General features: G+C 46.2%; 1 protein-coding gene across 2 annotated transcripts in view; it reads right to left on the bottom strand.

The window, feature by feature from the left end:
* PSMA4 (proteasome 20S subunit alpha 4) overlaps window positions 1-21,614 on the bottom strand; it is a 128,139-nt gene that overhangs the window by 50,588 nt on the left and 55,937 nt on the right. For both annotated transcript variants that reach the window (XM_085602469.1, XM_085602471.1), the window contains one exon: window positions 18,829-18,917. In XM_085602469.1, coding sequence (XP_085458595.1) covers window positions 18,829-18,917 — 89 coding nt within the window. The remainder of the gene's footprint in view (window positions 1-18,828; window positions 18,918-21,614) is intronic.

The raw sequence follows: 21,614 nt of genomic DNA, 5'->3' as shown, positions 1-21,614 counted from the left end.
TGCATGAGGCAGATACATTCATGCAGTGCTTTTCTAAACAATGTGCCTGACATTTTTGCCTGCTGCATTACCTATAAGCAGGCATAGCCCTGGAATTAGCAACGCCTTGAATAAAAAGCAGCAATGGATGCCCAGGGTTTGCACTGCCAATTTGGATAAAACCACTCTCCCATATTCTAACAGAATCAAGCATTTCCTCAGAGAAAATGGTGCAGGAGTCTGCAGGGATTGGAGTACGATACAACACGGACAAATCTACTTTAGAAGCAAATACGGGAGTAGCGGGGCACCAGAGGCATCCCTGCAGATATTGAATTCATTAAGTCAGGAGCAGGAGTAGCAGTTTTCCTCTTTTGTTCTTGAATATAGTGTTTCCAATTCAGTTAGGATCTAAGCATAACTACAGAGTATGTATAAAAAAAGGTTACTTAAGTTTTAGTTTCATATGCTGTATGCTCTCTGGCATCTAGTTTTGGATTCAATCTTGGGTTTTATCTGCATGCATGATGAGATAGTTGGAGTCATTACACATTGCTTAGTAGCCAAGTGCCTTAAACAGGAAAACCGCGTTCTGGCAGAAAATTATAAGGTCTTCAGTGTAGCGTAGTAAATAAATGTATTCTCAGCCTAATTCTGGAGGATGAGAGTTAACATCCTGGAATTGAACAGTGAGCTTAGCCACATAAAGAGTACATAAAATAGGTATTAAAATACATTCTTGTTTCAGACTATTGAATGTTACAATACTTCACCCAAAGTGCATCATGAATCTAACTGAGCCATAACCCATGCTTTTAGATTTGCACAGCTGTCGTCAGACCTTACATGATGAACCTAAAAAGAATTTCCAGGAGTACTACAGAGGGAGGCTTTGGCCCCACCCACATGTTGGACAGGAGTTCATGTTTTGATTGGGCAGATATATGCTTCCACAGGCGTAGTGTGTCCCCTTCTAGGCAGCTGTGTAGAAAAATCACTAGAAGAAAAATCTTCTAGTGATTCTTTGTGGAGCTCTACCCCATGGTAATGTGCAGCCCTGGCAATGAGTTTCTGGTGTGATGCATGGTCGTCTGAAGGAGATGGTTTGGCTGGGTAAAGGTCTGGATCAGTATCACCTGGGGGATCCAGTGTGTAATCAGTCCATGGGTCTGTTGGAATACTCATCGCCCCCCATCATCTGAATCATCATCAGTATGAGATTGAGAAGAATCTTGAGGTGTAATTTACAAAGGATTCTCAGGTGGTGGTGGTGGAGGCAATGGTATATGAAAAGGACTTGTAGCTACAGAATTTCTCTTCATGGGGATTTAGTAAGTGTCATCTTGATGCTTGCCTTTCTGAGGTGGCTTTACGTGAATACGGCCGGTGTCAGGGTTAATATGCAACCTCTTTTGCATCAGATCGGGTGGAATAGTTTCCAATTTCGGATCCAAAGGGGTCTCTGTGTTTTGGTGCAGAGGATTTCGGCTCCAAGCCGGACTTGTGCTTGGAACCAGAGGTTTTCGGGTCCGAGGAGGACTTTTGTCGACTCAGTGCTGAGCAGGAAGGCTGAACTGGTAGTTTCGGTGCCGGACCGGGCCGTGGGGCGTCAGAAACGTCATCTCGACACCGACCTTGGCAAGAATGCCGATGTGGTGCAGAAGCCTTGTGATTTTTTGGAGTTTGTGGGGGCAAGGGGTCTTCGGTACACACGTCACCATGTTCCTGCAGCAGTTCTTCGGAGTCGAAGTCTATCTCAAGCTCGGAATCTGAGTCTTGTTCAGAGAAGGCTTCCTCCTCCTCTGCTGCTGATGCCTCGATGTCTTCTTGGTTGGAGTCTTAACCGAAGATGTACGGCGTATCTTCGATGCTTTGATGCTGCATCTCTCGATGTCGAACCAGACGATTGCGAAGAGTCTTTTTTGATCGGAACGATCTGCAAGCGTCGCAATCTTCTTCCTTGTGCTCCGACTACAAGCACAAGTTGCACACCTTGTGTGAGTCCGTGCGCGGATACTTCGCGTAACATTGAGGACAGAATTTAAACAGAGTCCGATCCATCGACAGAACTAGACGGGCGTGGTTAGGCCTCGAAGACCGTCTACGAAGCTTTCTGATCGAAAGTCGATTCCGATGTTGAAAGGATACGTGGAGGAGTGGGAAAAGTGTATGGAAACAGTACAGTCGAGGGTAGAAAGGATTGCGCATCAAAGGGAACTCACAGAACAGTTTTGAACCGGAGCTCAGCAATACACATCCGAACCAGATGGCGGAAAAAAACAATCCAACAATGGAGTCGATGACCATGCCCACTATCACCGAAAGGAGGAGTCACCTTACCTTGTGACTAGGAAAGACTTCTTGAAAACATCCGGACCCAACACTAGATGGCAGGAGTATGCAAAGCATGTGTATCTACAGCACACATGCCTCGAACATACATAATATTGGAGCTTCAAAGTGCTGGATATGTGTTAAGTGGTTACTTGTTCGGCAGCCGGGTAAATATTAGAGAATGTTAATTGGCTATGTGAAGTGGCAGTCAGTGTGATGAACAGCAGACTAGTTAGCAGTGTGCCGATGAGAAATAGCAGATACCGCTGTAGGATCGAGGGACAATGGCAAAGTTATGTCCTAGTTTAAACATTGTGATAGCAGGCACAGTTGCAGGACAGATTCATTATGCTTAATGTGCGAGTGTCCAAACACAAAAAAGTCAAGGAGGGGGCTACTGAAGAGGACAGGAGAGCAAAAGTCAAAATGGGTTTAAGCACTATGAAATCAAGACGAATGTCTGGAGGGCGGAGACGGGCCGGCCAAGAAGACTGGTTGAAGGAGGAGATGGATTATTATTGGAATGGGAAATTGGGAGCCGGTGATAATCCAAAGGCATGTTCCTGGAATAGGAGAGACATCCGGAACACCGGACATCTCGGTGAAGATGAGCTTTTACCTCATGGGCCCTGGGGTTTCAGACCTCTGGTTGCTTGTGCCACCCGAGACTGGAGTAAGGCGGAGCAGTCAGGCCAGTATTTACGCTGTGGGCATATCCCTTTAGAGGACGAATTCCCTCACTCACCATAGGTGACATGCTTCATCATTTGGGAATCTCCTCCCAGAGGAAAAACCTAGTTCCTCCGGGGGCTACAACCTCCTCTCTAAGAGGACGGAACTCAGGGATGTTTTTATATTTAAGTGGAATAGACTAAATCCACAAACGATGAACCTAATGAATGTGAGGATGGACGCAGCGCAAAATAAACAATGTGCAGGGAGTGCAATTAAAACTAGTTAGAGAATGTACAGCGGAAACTTTATTCTAATACATCCCTACTAGGATTAAGAAAAACAGTGCACCAGCAGTGTAATTTCAAACTGCTTCGGTGGATTAGAAAATAGTGGTCGACATGTTTCAGCCTAACGCCCTTTGGTGGGCATAGCTTTCATCAGGACCTAATAATGGTGCTGCTGCATAAATGTGTAGGTGATAACAACTGAAAAGGATATGCGAACAGGAACTTGAAGTAGTCTTTCTGTTCTTCTAAAAATCAATACCCGCATTCAGCTGGGTAACCATTTCACCTCAACCTGGCAACAGGTCAGGATGGGGCACCGCTCTCTCCGTCGGTACTCCGGGCTTTACATGAGCCTGTAACCGGTTACAGGCTCATGTAAAGCCCGGAAGTACCGACGGGTATTGATTTTTAGAAGAACAGAAAAACTACTTCAAATTCCTGTTCGCATATCCTTTTCAGTTGTTATCACCTACACATTTATGCAGCATTTCTGCAACGGTTTGTGGTTGCGAGAAGAATACAGGTAGTTCCACAGATTGGTTTAGGTGAAAAGGAGAAATTACTTTAGGGAGGAATTTTGGGTTAGTGCGGAGAACAACCTTGTTACGGTGCATTTGCAGAAAAGGTTCTTGAATGGAGAGTGCTTGTATTTCACTGACCCTTCTAAGGGAAGTGATGGCTACAAGAAAAGCAGTCTTCCATGTTAGGAATTGAAGTTCACATTTGTGTAGAGGTTCAAAGGGTGGCCCCATTAGTATAGTGAGAACGATGTTTAGGTTCCACACAGGTGAGGGTGGCACTCTGGGGGGGAATTAGTCTTTTGAGGCCTTCCATGATGGCGTTTATGGCAGGTACTCGAAAGAGTGATAGATGTTGCCTGTTTTGCAGGTAAGCTGCTATGGCTGCAAGGTGCAGTCTAATAGACGTGTAGGCTAGATTGCATCTTTGAAGGTGTAGTAAATAGCCTATGATGTGTTGAATGGACACATCTAGGGGATTGAAGTTATTGTTGTTGCAATAGACCACAAAACGTTTCCACTTGGCTGCGTAGCAAGCTCTAGTGGTAGGTCGCCTAGCCTCTCTAATGACATTCATACAGTCAGGAGGAAGATTCAAATAACGGAATTCTAGGATTTCAGGAGCCAGATCGCAAGGTTGAGCTGAGCTGGGTCTGGGTGCCTGATCTCTCCATGGTTCTGGGTTAAGAGGCTTGGAGAGAGGTGTAACTTTTGGTGCGGTACTACAGAGAGTTCCAGCAGTGTGGTGTACCACGGCTGTCTGGCCCACGTTGGAGCTACTAGGATGAGAGTGAGGGAGTGTTGTTGTAGTTTGCGCACCACTAGGGGAATGAGTGGGAGAGGCGGAAAAGCGTACGCAAATCTGCCTGACCAGTTCATCCATATCGCATTGCCTTTGGATAATGGGTGTGGATATCTGGCGGCGAAGCTTGGGCATTTGGCGTTTGTGGGTGGCGAAGATGTCTATCTGTGGATGCCCCAACATTTGAAAGTACGGGTGAAGAACTTGTGGATGGAGTTCCCACTCGTGGATTTGTTGTGTTTGTCTGCTCAGCAGATCTGCTATAGTGTTCTGGACTCCTGGGACATGTTGGGCTAGGAGGAAGATTTTTGGGGGTATGGCCCATCTCCATATGATCTGTGCTAGTTGAGAGAGCTGCAGAGAGTGTGTGCCGCCTTGTTTTTGTATATAGTACATGGCTGTCATGTTGTCTGTGCGGACTAGGACGGTCTTGCCCGATATGTGTGTTTGAAAAGCCTTTAGTGCTAAGAATATTGCTAGTAGCTCCAGATAGTTGATGTGGAGCAACTTTTGCTGAGGTGTCCACCTGCCCTGCATGGTGAGATGTAGTAGGTGAGCTCCCCAGCCGGAGAGCGATGCGTTCGCTGTCAGTACTATCTGAGGAACAGGGTCCAGGAACGGTCGCCCTTTGGAAAGGTTTTTAGTGGTCCAACACTGCAGAGAGCGATGGGTACGACCGTCTACCAACACCAGATCTGTCAGTTGACCCTGGGCCTGGTTCCATTGGCACGCTAAGCATTCTTGGAGAGGACGCATCTGGAGTCTTACATGAGGTACTATGAAGATGCAAGAGGCCATCATTCTGATGAGTTTCATGAACACTCGAGCTGTAAGAGAGTGTTCTGGTTGAAATTTAGCACGTACAGCCTGAATGTTTGCTATCCTGGCAGGACTGGGGTAGGCTAGCGCCCTTGAGGTGTCTATTGTGGCACCTAAGTATTGTTTTATGTGGGACAGGTGCAGATGGGACTTCGTGTGGTTTACTGTGAAGCCCAGTTCGTGAAGTAGCTGTATAGTTGCAGGAGTGTGTTGTACACACTGGTTGTATGAGCTGGCTTTTATTGGCCAGTCGTCCAGGTATAGGAAGACGTGTATGTGCTGTCTTCACAGATGTGCTGCCACGACCGCTAGGCACTTGGTAAACACTCGCGGTGCTGTGGTAACTCCGAATGGCAGCACTTTGAATTGATAGTGTTGTCCGTCCACTACAAACCTGAGATACTTTCTGTGAGCTGTGTGAACGGGAATGTGGAAATAGGCATCCTTGAGGTCCAGGGTGGCAAGGAAGTCGTTTTGGGAGAGCAGGGGAAGTACCTGCTGAAGTGTGACCATGTGGAAATGGTCTGAATGTATATAGTGATTTAGGGGTCTGAGGTCCAGGATGGGCCTTAGAGTGTCGTCCCTTTTTAGTATGAGGAAATATAGGGAGTAAACTCCCATATTTTGTTGTTGGGTAGGAACTGGCTCTATCGCACTCTTTTGTAGGAGGGAGACTACCTCCTGTTTGAGAAGTGACGAATGTTCCTGTGGCATGGGGCGGTGTTTTGGTGGAATGTTTGGGGGGATTGATTTTAGTTCGAGGCAGTAGCCTGACCGAATTATTTGTGTCACCCATTTGTCCGAGGTGATAGTAGCCCAGACATGAAAGAAGTTTTGTAGTCTGCCCCCGACTGGAGTGGGTTGGTCTGGGGGGAGTGAAGGGAAGTCATTGGATAGGAGTGGAGGCTGAGCGGGAGGTATTAGTTTTGCCTCTGCCTTTATTATTGTTACCCCTGTAGCCACCTCTCTGGTAACCCCTAGTGAAGGTGGATTGTGTAGGGGCTTTGTAGGAAGCAGAAGCGCCGGAGGAGTAGCCTCTAGATGTGTTTCGAAAGGAACAACGGCGAAAGGAGTGCCTAGGAAAGGGTGACTGCAAGGCTCCCATAGATTTTGCCGTATCAGTGTCTTTCTTCATTTTGTCAAGGGCTACGTCTACGTTTGGGCCAAAGAGATGTTCTTGGTCAAAGGGGTGATTAAGGATGGAAGCCTGTACCTCTGGTTTAAAACCGGAGATGCGCAGCCAGGCATGCCTACGGAGGAGGACGCTGGTGTTAATTGCCCTAGAGGCGGTATCGGCAACATCGAGGGCGCAGCGTATGGAGGTGTTGGTTTTTCCCTCCTGTATTAGCTCTTTGGCTCTATTTTTGTACTTGTCAGGGAGATGCTGCAGGATTGCTTCTAGCTCATCAGAATGTGCCCTGCCGTATCGTGCTAAAAGCTCTTATGTGTTCGCAATGCGCCATATGTTGGCCGCCTGGGATGCTGTTCGCTTGCCAGAGGCATCTAGGAGTTTGGACTCTTTATCAGGAGGTGGTGTCTCGCCTGATGCCTGGGAGTTTGCACGTTTCCTTGCAGTGGAGACTACGAGTGAGTCTAGTGGTGCGGGCCCTCTGATGTAGGTGGGATCTGTAGGGGCGGCCTTATATTTCTTTTCGATACGAGGGTTGATGACCCTGGCTCTGACCGGGTCTTTAAAGACCTCGGGCACGTGTTTGATAACACCTTTAAGCATGGGCAGAATGGAAGTGGCCCTGTGGGTGGTATCAAAAGTGTCTAGGAGGAAGTCCTCCTCCACGGGGTCTGTATGGAGATCAACTCCGTGGTAGTGTGCAGCCCTATGTAGCAGCTGGTTAAACCCCATAGTGTCTTCTGGCGGGGACGGTCTTGAAGGGTAAATGTCGTCCTGCGGGTTGTTAGGGATGTCTGGGATGTTGTAATCGTCCCATGGGTCTGGGGAGCCTGTAGGCGTGGGGTCTCCTGTGGGTTTGTCATGGGGTCCCTCCCCTATGTGGTAATAGACATCGTCATCAGCCTCATCTGGAGAGGGTGTGGGGGAATGATGAGGTAGGGGAGATGGAGGAGATGGTGGAGGGGTGGGTGAAGGAAGTCTCAGAGGGGAGGTACCACAGTCTTTTCTTTGGAGGTGGAGCCGGGGAAGGCTTGTCCAGCGGTCTCTTTTTGATGCCGATCATCAAATGTCCAGTTTTAGGGTCTCTAGTAAGAGTTTATTGGAGTGGATCGGGCCGAAACAGTTCTTCTGTGAGCGGTCGATCCGTCGGCGCCGAAGGGGTCGGAGCCGGTTGTTTTTTAGTCTTGGAATCATCAGTTTGTTGTTTTGAACTGTGTGGTTTAGACATGTCCGGTTGTTTCCTCGGTTCCGAGATGGCTTTCGGCTTCGAGGTGTGGGTGTCGATGGCTTTGGCTTTTTTGCTCGGTTCGGAAGATGGCGTCGATAACGAGGAGCTAGTGGGCGTCTTTGGCGCAGAGTGTTTCGGTGTGGAGCTCGGCGCGGAGGAAGCCATTTTCTTTTTCGGTGCGGAGTGTTTCTCGGCACCGACGGCAGGCTGGCTCGAGCCCGAGCTGCCAGAAGGCTTGATGGGCTTCTTAACCGGGCCAGAAAGCGAGTTATGTGAAGCAGTGTCTTAGGTCGTGCCTAGGCCCGAGGGCGAAGGCGTGACCGTAGCCTTTTTCGATGCCGTCGAGGGTGGGGATCGACAGTAGTACCCACGCCCCTCTGTGCCAGAGTGATGTCCTCGACATCTGAGTCGTCGGCTTCGGAGGCGCTGACGAGACCCTCTTCGGTGTGCTGTTCTTCGGGGACATCAACGCCTTCTTCGAAGAGGTCGTCGGGGATTGCAGCAGACGCGTGTGCCATGGTTCCCCTCGCTCTTCGGTCTCGAATAGTCTTTTTGGACCGGAAGGATTTGCACGCCGGACAGTCTCGAACCTCGTGTTCTGGGGAGAGGCAGAGGTTGCACACCTCATGGAGATCGGTGTGGGGAAATTTGGACCCACATCGAGGACACTTCTTAAATGGAGTCCTTTCCATGAGCCAGGACCGGAGCTGAGGTAGGCCCGAAGGCCTGCGTCGACGCCTGGAATCGAAGTTTCTCGATGAGTCGCGTCGAGTGGGGAGATCGCGATCGAGAACAATACAGCGGAAGGGAAGGATTGCGTGCCGATGAGAAGAACTGTGACTGGAAACGGTTCGGAACCGGAGCGCGAAGAACACATCTGAGCCCGATGGCGGAAAAAAACAATCTGAGGATGGAGCCGAAGCCCATGCGCAATACGATCCAAAGGAGGAGTCACATACCTCGTGACTTCCAAAGACTTTCCAAGAGAATAACAACTGCAACATCCGGGCCCAACACCAGATGGCGATCTATGCAGTGTGTAATCTGCAGCTCATATGCCTCGAATGCAAGTATACGTAAAGAGATGTCCCTGCATGCGTAATGTAAATGAGAACTGCAACGACCATAGGCGTCTAGGGAGGGCGCATGTGAATCTACAAGCTCTACATGCCAAAAACAGATGCTTACAGGGTAAGTAACATAATCCGTTTGAAGCATGTGTGCTAAAAAAGTGTCCGTAGCACCGCCTGTCCTACATTAGCTTGTTGGAGTGCTAACACATCCACACAATAGTGTTTGGTAAATGTGTGTGGTGCAGACCATGTAGCTGCTTTACAAATGCCAGATATTGTAATGCTACCTAAAAAGGCCACAGGTGCTACTATTTAACAAGTGGAGTGTGCATTAGGAGGTGTAGGTAAAGTCCTTTTGGCTTTAATGTAGCATGTCTGGATACATTTAACGATCCATAAGAGAAATTCCAGATTTTAAATAGGTTTCCCTGTGTAAGGGGAAGCAAATGCAACAAAAATTCATTTTACCAAAAAAAAAATCCCTGTCAATGTAATACATTAATGCTTTTTTAACGTCTAATGTATGAAGAGCCTTTTCTGCTACCGAATCTGGTTGGGGAAAGAAAACAGGTAGCTCAACCGATTCTTTAATATGAAAAGCAGATATTACCTTTGGAAGGAATTTAGGTTAGTAAGAAGAACCACCCTATCCCTGTGAGAATGGAAGATTGGTTCTTCTAAGGTTAGTGCCTGAAGCTCACTCACACATCCTAATAAGGTGATAGCATTAACATTGAGGTTCCATGTAGAGGTAGGTGGGACCTTTGCTGATATCACTCTAAGGCCTTTCATAAAAGCCTTAATTACTGGTACTCTGAACAAAGATAGGTTTTGTCTATTTTGAAGGTAGGCAGCCACTGCTGCAAGGTGTAGACGTTATGGAGGTGTACGCCCATGTTGGAGCGACTAGAATAAGCGTGAGGGAGCATCTGAAACAGAAATGGAAAAGGTGGAAAAGCATAGGCAAATATTCCTGACCAATTCATCAATAGGGCATTGCCTTTGGATGGAGGGTGTGGGAACCTGGAGGCGAAATTTTGACATTGTGCGTTTGGTGCGGTCACAAATAGGTTCATTTGTGGAAATCCCCATTTGTGGTATGGGAGGAGGCCTTGGGGTTGGTGTTCCTACTCGTGAACTTGTTGCCGCATCTTGCTAAGGAGGTCGGCAAAGTCCATCCCTGGAAGGTGTTCTGCTAGCAGGTGGATTTTGTGATGTATTGCCCAATACAAATGGTCTGAGAGGCGTGAGAGCTGTAGAGTGTGTGCCATACTCCCCAGCCCCCTGTTTTTTGCACATAGTACATGGCTGTCATATTGTCTGTCCGGATTAGCACATCCTTGCCTATAAGGTGAGGTAGGAACGCTTTTAACACTAGGTGAACAGCTTGAAACTCTAGGTAGTGGATGTGAAGATTCTGGTGTTTAGTGTCCCAGAGACCTTGAACAGTTAGATGTTGTAGGGAAGCACCCCATCCTGTGAGGGATGCATCTGCTGTTAGTACGATCTGTGGAACAGGGTCGATGAAGGGCCGCCCCTTTGATAAGTTTTGTGTGTTCCACCACTGAAGAAAGTGATGGGTGCAGCGATCTACCAACACTGAATTGAGTAGCTGACCCTGTGACTGAGTCCACTGAAGGGCTAAACATTCCTGTAGAGGACACATGTTTAGTCTTGCATGGAGCACTATGACAATGCATGATGCTATAATCCCTAGAAGTCGCATGAATGTTTTGAATGTTAGGTATTGATTGCTTTGAATTGTGGTAGCAGTGCTACACATGGTTTAATTCTGGTTGCATTTGAATAGGCTAGACCTATTTGAGTGTTGATGATAGCTCCTAGATATGGTTGCAGTTGTGAGGGTTGAAGATGGGATTTCTGAGAATTGATTGTGAATCCCAGCTGATGAAGAAGATTTATGGTAGTTTGAGTGTGTTGTTGACACATTTGTGTATTGGCTTTGATGAGCCAATCATCTAGATATGGCAAGCCATGAATTTGTTGTCTTCTTAAATGAGCTGCTACCACTTTGAATTGATAATTATTCCATGCTATGACAAACCTGAGGCATTGGTGATGTGCAGGGTACCAGTCAGTACACACACTGGTAGTTGGTAGCTTTTCAGGGATACCTTGAAGGTACCCTCCTGGTGCATGTATTACTAAACATCACTGGTATCACTGTGGTGTTATTAATACAAGGTGTTTGATGCCAAAACACCATATGTTTCAGTGAAGCCATTATGTTGCTGGGGAACGTTTTTTTGCCCAGTGCATACCTTAAAATGGCTTACCTGATCACTTGCAATACGTAGTAATGTAACTAGGCATCACAGGGGTATATCTACTCATGCAGATATGTTCTCACATAAAATATAATTCACCCTGCCTTAGGGCTCAAAGGCCTGATGTAGGGGTGACTTTCATATATTAGATGCAGTAGCTTAGGCATGACACACATGAGTGTCATGTTATATTTTCACTCATGGTTTGCACCATGTCGCGCAGCCTGCAATGGCAGTCTGTGTGGAATTTGTATGTGGGTCCCTTAGGGTGGCATAAGATATTCTGCAGTCTTTAGTACTTCTGTCCTAGGTACCTGGGGTACCATCTACTAGGTGGTTACAGGGGGGATAAAGTCCTCTGTCAGTTGCAGCACAATAAGACAGCACCTTGTTTTAGGGAAGGAGCACTGGCACTGAGGTCCGGTGAGCAGGCCTCAGTGCACTGTCAGAGTTGGAATCAGCATTTGGTAGCTAAAAAGGGGGCAAAAGAGTTGAGGGGGGAAAGGGGGACAACTGCAACAAAAGCCCAATTTCCTATACTCGGATATGTAAGCTCTATGTAAAACTGCCAAAAATAAAATGTGGATTACGTCCGTTACCCACGCTCTAATCTCACCCTCCAAGAAATAAGGACATGACATTACATTAAAATTTGATGACTGAAATAGATAATGATCTGATGGGTGAACGGCACAGTGTGAAATTTGAGAGTCTGGGATCGATCCCGTTTTCCCTCCTTGATCATATGATGTGATCCTAAGCAAACACTTTATCTCACCAATCCTCCTTGTTTATCACATACGAGTGAAACTTCAAATACTCAAGTTCAAGATGTGTACTATACAAAAGCCTCCCTTTTGTTTTAATAGACTTAAATGCTGCTCCATGCCCACATATAGGGTACACATGACTATCCCCCGACTTGCATCTTAGCTCACTGATAGCATTGTCGTCAGGGCGATAAGAATACTTCTCAGTTCACGTTATAAACTAATTTTTTATTAAAACTTATCAATGCAGTGAATATAATTTGATGTGCTGAGGTGAAACGTTTGTTATATCGGAGTGTGACACCATGCATCTTCCCCGTTTCTCCGCTGCTGCTGCTCAGCTTGTGAGAATGTGTTGGGTAGAATGTTGGCGTGGATGGTGATGTCATGGAATGTGTGGATTGCTGTGAGGTGGACTGTCAGTTGGATCTTGGGCTGAGCAGCAGGGAGGCTGCTCCTGGTGGCAAAGTTAAACCCTGCACCAGTGAATTCTGAGGTATGGCGGATTTGTTGAACCGGAAAGCCTACTTCTGCACTATGTGCACGACTGCTCTTGGATTTTAGACCTATCCTAGTGCGGTTTCTACCCTGTTGTCATTGCTCTTTGTGGTCATGGTGCACATGACGAGATCGGGAGAGGTATGCTTCCTTCATTTTTAGCAGAGACATTTCTCAGTCATTCTCGGGGTTTTATGTCACCCGAGTGCCATTACCCATCATTGTGTGGTGCGAAGACGCTCTACGCATTCTCAGCGTTCTCTTAGTGTTATTTTCAAATTGTCCGCAAGGAGTTCATGGTTACTGCGCGAGCTCCACATGCTCCCTTTCACGTGTGATTGTTCCTGGACGTTCCTTTTTTTCTTCTTCTGTTTTCCTGGAACCCTGGGATATTTGCTGCTCGGAGAAGCTGTACCTCTCTTGCATGCCTTGAGCTAGCCGGCGTGCGTCTTCTCTGCATTCCGCCATTTTAATTGGGGCGATTCTTCAGTCCGGATCTTCCCTTGCTGTTTTCACTTCAATGTCCGTGGAGACTGATGTTACTGATGAATTACTTTGGGATATATTGCTTTCCTGCCTACAGCTCTCCACCGACTGAACAGAGACGCTTTGCAGGTTTCATCATTGCGTTTCTCTTCCTTCTCCTCTAACTGTTGTACTTCAGGTCATGCTTGGTAACTCAAGCAACGGTGTTTGCTGTCACATATTGGCTCCCATGTCTACGGCGTTTTTACTATTATATTTTCTGCTTCTCCTCACACCTGCATTTTCTTTCCATCTTCATGTTTGCCATGTCATATATGCTATGTAACGTTTCTCTAATTATAGAATGGGTTGTTGCTCACTTATTTCGTTTGGTACTGCCATTATATTCTTATGTCCTGCATATTATTTTATTTATTTTCTGCTTTGCTTTATTTATTATAGTATGTTTTACTACATTGACATGCGACAGTGCTGTTAACATTTATATTTCGTGGTTTGCAAGTTTTTTTTCGTTCTTCCTTCTCTATGGTTTTCAGTGGGTTTCTTTTCTTCTTTTTATGACATCCATTTACTGTGTATTCCTTTTCTCTTGTGTACATCTGGTTGCACGTGCGTTTTTCTTTGTTTATTCTCCTGTGTGGTCTCATTTCTCAGGTGTGTCTGCGCCATTTATCCCTGGGGGGTGCAGTCCACCTAGATCACTTTTCTTTGAGTTTGCTGTTTGGAGATTACCTTTCTTCCGAGGAGTGTAGATCTCCCTTTTCTTTGTTTTATTGCGTGGTGTCTCACCGGTGGTGTGTTGGGCGCTAGTCACTCGTTTCTTGCTTCCTGTTTGGGTGCTACCCACCTGTTGCTTACTCTGTTTGGGTGTATGTCACCTGTTGCTTGCTTTCTGTTTGGGTGCTAACCACCCCTGCTTAGTTTCTAGTTGGTTGCAAGTCACCCTTTGCTTGCTTTCTGGTTGGGTGTTTACTCACCCGTTGCTTATTTTCTGGTTCAGTTGTTTTCTTCTTGTTTTTCACTTTTCAAGATCTGTCTGTGTTTTGTCATGGGAGTACTTGGTTTTCTGCTTGCGTCTTATCCCTGTTCTCTGGTTTCACGCAGTTTCCTAAACTTCTTCTTTTGCTGTGGTCCGTGTTCCCCATTTTCTTCGCCAGCTTGTGGCCAGCCGGTGTGGTTGTAGTGGTAATTTGGAGCACTCTTTTCTTGTTTGTTTTCGTGGTGTACTTTTCTCTTATTTATGTAGGTCTCTTTGTCCAAATTTTGGCATTTTTGCACAGTATCCTTTTTTGAAATTTCTGTTTTCATTTTGTTCTGCTAAGGAAGGAGATATGTGCCTTATCTGGTTTAAGCATTATCCATTTCTAGTTTCGTGTTTCACTTAGTTATGCTTCTTTCATGTAGCTTATTTTCTCTTGCACATTTCAGTATGTTTATGCTTAGTCTCTATTTAGTGCGTTGTGTTTTCCTATTGCAATGATGTATACATTTTTGCATTTTGCTACATGTTCTCTTTTTCTATATTGTTTCTCTCTAGCATTATATTTCCACCTTTCTTAAATTAGCATGTTTTTGCAAAGTTACTTTTTAGCTAGCGCTTTTTGTTCTTATGTATTGTTGTTTACTATTTGCATTTACAATTCTTTCTCTTGCAAGTTTCTTTTCTATTACTGTTATGTTTATATTTGCTTTTGTTTCGTGCATTCTATAAAGGGGAAAAGTGTATTATATCTTGGGTTTTGACACCATGCATCTTCCCTGTTTCCCCGCCTCTGCTGCTCAGCTAGTGAGAATGTGTTGGGGCAGAATGTTGGTGTGGATGGTGATGTAATGGAATGTGTGGATTGCTGTGAGGTGGACTGTCGGATCCTGGGCTGAGCAGCAGGGAGGCTGCTCCAGGTGAGGTTAATTTAATCTATACCTCTGAACTTATTTGAAGCCTACCTTCATATCAATGAACAATAAAACTATTCATCTAACCTAACTACATCTACTGGAACTCCTTTCTACGACACAATAACGCTTCAGCGAAATACATTTAGTTGAATTCTGAAAACACGTTATATTCCAACATTCAGTGCTGGAATTGGAAAAAATGTATTCCGGTAACCCATACATTAGGGATCAAAGTGTGCTGGAGAAAAAGGGGTTAGGTCACGAGGGGTGGAGCCTGAAAAGCAGAGTCTGACAGTCAACTTATAATTTTTTTTTTTTTTTAAATTTGCTGATAAGAAATTTGCGACGGAGACGTGCCAGTTAATCTGGTCTAGATTACTTAATTGTTCACAAAGAGGCTGCATTGTAAAACATCTTAAAAGATTAGGACACCTGCTGCAGAGATCATTGTGTTCCACAATTTTGAGGGGGGTATAATTTTAGCGTTAAGATATGTCAAGAAATGACAAGATTGCTGATGGCTAAGGAGCTCGTGTTTGGGAGCTCCCCGGGCTAGTGATCGCTGTTCGGAATTAAATCCCTTGAAAAGCTCCCCCATCGAGCTACCGCACTTCTGGAACCGAAGGCAACAGTCTTGCGATCCTGCACAGCATACAATTGCTGAAAATAGCTGTTAACAGAGTCCACAGCCCGAAAAAACATACAGGGCAACACAGCGAGGAGCAGAACAAAGACCGTGCAGCGGTGAAAAAATGACCTGGAAGATTCTCTCTGCTGGGTGCCTGCAGACAGCCGCCCTGCTGTTCCGGCCCAGCATGTCCCCCACCCCTCTCTGAGGAATGGTAACTTGAGTCTGGAACCTTGACTAACGGCAGCGGCACAGGGACGCTGCCTCTACTGTTCCCCAGCACGCCTACAACTTGCCAGAGTAGGGAATGGAGACAATGAGGCGGCCATGTTGTTCTCACAGCCACCCCACTCTCCTAACAGCCCCCCCCCGGTCTGCGGTGCTGGATCGGCCCCCAGTGCCATAAACCACTCGTTGACTCAATAACATTGATGCAACAGGGAGAACACACTGGATAGACAGCTGACCCCTATTCAAATGACCGGAGGGGAAAAAGTCCCAAAAGTGGGAAAACAAAAGGCGCGACAGGAAAGCGCAAAAAGAGTGGAAGCCTGGCTTGCCCCCTTGCTCGCACTGGCCCGGTCTTCCCAAGGGACTGCCATGTGTTCCAGGAGTGGCCTGCTTCGACTGACCCCCGGCGCCACCAGTGTTGCGGAACTGTGGGGCGTACCCAGTCAACGAAGGGACTGCCCGCCCTCTCCTTCCTCAAGCACCTGCCACGCCTAAAGCAGGGATGGTGAGAAGGACCCCCTTGCAACCCCCCTGTCCACAGCCCACCCCCACCTGACCGCCCCCCGCACCAGTTGTGGGAGAGCAAATTGCCATCCACATGTGTGCCAGGAGCTAGGATCCGACACCCCTTACATCGTGCTTGGAGCTTCATCGCTTGCACTCCCTACCCCTCAAGCTTGTTCAGCACAGCAGCTCAATGGCATGACAACTTGTCCCTTGTGGGGGGCTCCCGCCGTTCCGTCTGCCAATGCCACGATGAAACGACCTGCCTGCATTAGTCACAACTGCTTCTGAAGCCCATCGTGCTCTGCCTCCAACAGCTCCTCACCACCCCCGGAGCTCCCCACACAGAGCTGGCTACCGTAGGACCATTCTGGTGACGTTATGCCTTCACTGAGAGTCTACACTTTAATACTAGGCCTACATGATATTTTGTTCCTTCACTGGCTTACATCGTTATTATATGCCTATATGTTATTTTGTGCTTATATGCTCCCTTGCTCATCTCGCATCATTACTGTTAGCTTGTGCACACACTGTTACTTAAGTCGACACATTTCATCTTAACTACCTCAGAACTATATCGCCTATATACTTATTTACTGGTCTACAATGTTATTATAGGTCTATATGTTATTCTATGCTTATATGCTTTCTAGCCCATCAACACTTTAGCTTATGCACACACTGTGACCTAAGTCGACTCACCCTACCTTAACTACCTCAGAACTATATCGTGCATATATCCCACCATCCTTCATATGCAGTTGACATGCATCTGTGATTATTCCATATGTAACTCGTGCAACTATCACTGTTTATAGTATACTTCTGTGTATACGGTCTGTGCCTATTCTATGCAATTGCATTTACCGATATGTAACTCTGGTAACTATTTCTCTGCCAACTATGTGAAGCGCTCAGATACCCTCGGGTCGAGTTTGCAATATGCAAAATTCTTTAAATAATAAACACTGGAATAGCATTTAATCTCTTGCAAGCCAATCAACTTTTTTTTTAAAGACATATATCCCTAGGCATGTTTAGTAAAGTGTACATCATTCCTCTCGGACACTACACTTAACACCTGCGGAGTACCCAGGGGTACTCCCTCAGCCCTACGCTCTTCAACGTCTACATGGCTCCACTCGCCCCCATTGTCAGAACCTACAGACTCAACATGGTGTCATACGCCAACGACACCCAACTCATCCTCTCCCCATCCAACAAACCCAACACCGCCAGACACACCTTTTGAAAAGGCATGGAAGCCGTCGCCAAATGGATGAAAAACAGCTGCCTACAACTAAACACCAACAAAACGTCCCAAACCGCCTGAAATGACACCTGGTGGGCCCCTGTCCTCCGAAGCACCCCCCCCCCCCGAACCACGCACGCAACCTGGGAATCATCCTGGAGTACAAGCTCAAAATGGACCGCCAGATCAACTCTGTCTTGTCCTTCTGCTTCCACACCCTCTGCCTCCTACATAAGACCTTCAAATGGATCCCCCTCGAACACAAAAAGACCATCACTCACGCCCTGGTCACCAGCAGGCTCGACTACAGCAACGCACTCTATGCCGGGATAACCAAAAACCTCACCTGCAAGGTCAGAACATCCACAACGCTGCCACAAGACTGGTCCTCAACCTGCCAAGACACTGCCACATCTCCCAGCACCTGCTCACACTCCTCTGGTTCCCCATTGAAGCTAGAGTGACCCTCAAAGAAGCTAGAGTGACCTTCAAAGAAGCTAGTCACCTTCAAGATGCTAACCCACGCTCACAAGGCCCTCCACGACACCGGACCAGCATACCTGAACAGCCGACTCAAATTCCACGCACCCCCAAAGGACCCTACGATCAGCGCAGCTCTCCTACACTGTGGTCCCCCGCACCAGAAAGACCAGATCAGGAGGCCGCTCCTTCTCCTTCCACACAGCCAGAGCCTGGAACGACCTTCCGCTCCACCTCAGACAGACATCGCTCCCCATCTTCGCAAGAAACCTCAAAACCTGGCTCTTCGACAGACCCCCTCCTTGGTGCACTGGAACCTGCGACCCCCCACATCCCCCAGCACCTTGAGACCCTTACGGGTGAGTAGTCGCGCTTAACAAACACCTGATTGATTTTGATTTATTCAGTGCTTAATGTAATACAATTACCTCAGTACTAAATAAACATCGCCTCTATTAGGCATTTAGAATACGCCATTTGGAATACAGCATTGTACATACACAATGCAGATCACTGCAAGTTTATATTTTTTCGGTTTAAAGTTTTTTTTATTGTTATTCTAATATATTTTATATCTAATAGCATAAGAAAATTCACATATTGACTGCAAAAGATTTCAGAGTATGTCCACTGGAGTAAAAAATATACATTTAGTTTGGTACAAATATGTATTTCAACCTGCACACATCCTCATACGTGATACACGCATATCAGGATACAATGCATGAATTTCTCTGCACAGTCCATGCCTTTCTAAATCACGGGTACACCTAGACTAAACACCGTAAGCATTTACGACATATGCAACTCATTGTATGGCAGAAGCAATTTTGATGTATGCAGAGGGCCTTTTTGGTGAAATCTAAATTTAAAGTAACAATAAATGATGGCAACAGTCATCAATGGGCATACACGTTTTTATTATAGTAGCAACACAGAAATAATTACCTCCAAATTGTGTATAAGCTTGTTTGATATCACATAGTGCTGTGACCAACTGCTCACATGGTATGGGCTCCTGATACTGTAATAAATATCTGAAAAACAACGAGATATTGTTATACTATGTTATACACAGGCCCTTTGAGTCAAGGTCAACTGCGTCACAGAAATATGCACTACTTCTTGAGACACAGTGAGAGAGACTACTACGGACAATGATCACCACAACCTGACAATGGGAAGATTTAGAAAAATATTTTAACAGCAAGCAAAAGCCTTCAAACAAACAGACTGTAGGTAGTCTGACTACTGAAGACTATAGTATACATTAGTGGTTCTTAACCTGTTGGTCTGAGGACATGTGGGGATCCGCGAGCCATACACAGGGGTGGGGGGTCAGCGACTGTTTGACAACAATAACGAATATTAAAATTGAAAAAATACAACATAAAATTAAAAACAGACATATAGGAGGGAATGCAGGACGTCGCAGGCTGGATGAGCAACAGCTGCCTAAAACTCAACTTGGAGAAGATGGAAGTCCTCGTCACCACCCCAGTGGCATGGAACAACTCCTGGTGGCCCACCACCCTCGGCACGCCCCCACCCCCTACGGACCACGCCAAGAGTCTCGGCATCATACTCTACTCCTCCCTCTCCATGAACAGATAGGTCAACGCCGTCACCTCAACCTGTTTCAATACCCACAGCAAGACCTACAAATGGATTCCCCCCCCCTCCCCCCCCCCGAGGCAAGAAAAACAGTCACCCACGCACTCATTACCAGCAGGCAGGTCTACGGAAACGCCCTCTATGCCGGCATCAACAAGTCTTTATTCCGCAAGGTCCAGACAATACAGAACACTGCCGCCAGACTCGTCCTCGGAGTCCCCCGCCACGAACACATCAGCCAACACCTATACAAACTCCACTGGCTCCCTGTTGAGAAAAGGGTCACCTTCAAGATACTCACCTACGCCTACAAAGGCCTACACAACACCCGACCCCAATACCTCAACGACAGAATCGCCCTTCACGTACCCAAATGAAACCTCCGCTCCACCAACAACCTCCTCCTCGCTGAAACCCAGCGCATCCGCAGAGCCAGAGCAGGGGGAAGATCCTTCTCCTACATCACGGCCAAAACCTGGAACGAGCTCCCCACCGACATCAGATGCACCCCCTCCCTGAACACCTCCAAAAAGGCTCTGAAGACCTGGCTCTTCGATTGATACGGATCTGCTGATTCTACCCCCTCCTACCCAGCACCTTGAGACCCTCACAGGTGAGTAGTGCGCTTATAATTCCCCTGATTGATTGACAATGAATAAAGCATATACGAATAAAGAAGCTAATTTGAACATAACCTAGATTGGATTGTGAAATTCACAAAATAGTTCACTATTTGAGCATCTGTTTGGTCCATACTGGTTTTTGAATTGTGTATTAATTTGAGGTTCAAATCATAGAAATTTCGTAGTTTGGGCTCGCCGGCTTCCAATAACTACTATGTGGGGGTCCCTGGATTCAAGTAATGATTCAGTGGGTGTCCAATAAAGTCAAAAGGTTAAGAACAATTATTTGTGTTTTTCGGAGTCCTTTTAATCCCTTAACTACTGAGGTTCCACCCCTTACCTCCCTGCCTCCTCACCTTCTTCCCCAATCCGAAGCCTTTTTTATTTTATATTTGGGGTACTTTGTGCTTAAGCCTTCATAACTTTTCCCACAAAAGGTGTCCGGACCAAAACTGCTTCTCTTGCTTCCTGACATGCTGGGGATTCTAAATGGTACCTAAAGTTTGTGTATTCCCCTGCAAGGAACCAAAAAAAGTAGGGGTGTGTGTGTAGGTGTAATATATATTTTACTACCTACTGGCGGGCGCCAGTAGGTAGTTATAGTTAGGACCTATTATCCATAGGAAAATCGTAACATTCTTTTCCCAATAACTATGGTGTCGATTGACGAATCTTCGCGAAATTTTCAAAACTGGTGGGGAGCTCCGGTCAGCTCCCATCTTAAAAGTTTCGGGGTGATTCGACAAGCGGGGGCCGAGAAAAAAGTGGGTCCTAAAACGTTTTTTCTCCATGTTAATTCCCATAGGAAACTTTAGACACAGCTACAGCCAGAACAGCTGAACGGAATTACACCAAATTTGGCGAAAAGGTAGCCCTTGGTTTAGAAAGATCCCTTTTTGTTAAATGGTGTAAATCCGTTCAGAGGTTTATGAGAAATTAGAAAAAGAAAAAGTTTCAATATCTGGGCGGAGCCCAACGACATCTCAACATGAGATCTGATTGGCTGTCACCACTTCATCCTGGAATTGCTGGCAGCCTTCTTGGGACCAATATACATGATAGTACCCCACTGAAATGCATTGTAGTGAATCAAAGATTTTGAGGGTTATCAAAATGAGAACTATAAAAGGGTGATAACAGACTTTAGTAACATTAGAATTCATTTGTTGATGGTACCATACTAATTTCAGGAATTGTGGTGTGTTCCAAGGTGATTTTACCCTGTGAAAAACCTTCTGCTGTGATATCATGAATCATGTTTGAGAGAAAACTATTTTCTCATGCTTTTCCCACAGAGGTTTGGAAGGTGATCTGTAAGCTAAACTGAGAGCATATTTTCTGTAAATTCACATTATCTTTCTCAGTCATGTGAGAATGAAGTCTGACATTCTCAGTAAAACATATACACACCAACACTGGAAAAACCAAAAACCAAAGGTTACAGGTACGTTATAGTTAGGCGCAAGTTCCGCTTGTACAATACCAGAGAAATTCAGC

This window comes from Triturus cristatus, chromosome 4_2, assembly GCF_964204655.1.
Source record: "Triturus cristatus chromosome 4_2, aTriCri1.1, whole genome shotgun sequence".
NCBI lineage: Eukaryota > Metazoa > Chordata > Amphibia > Caudata > Salamandridae > Triturus > Triturus cristatus.
The sequence above is the reverse complement of the archived record's forward strand: the minus strand, read 5'-3'. Positions and strand labels throughout refer to the sequence as shown.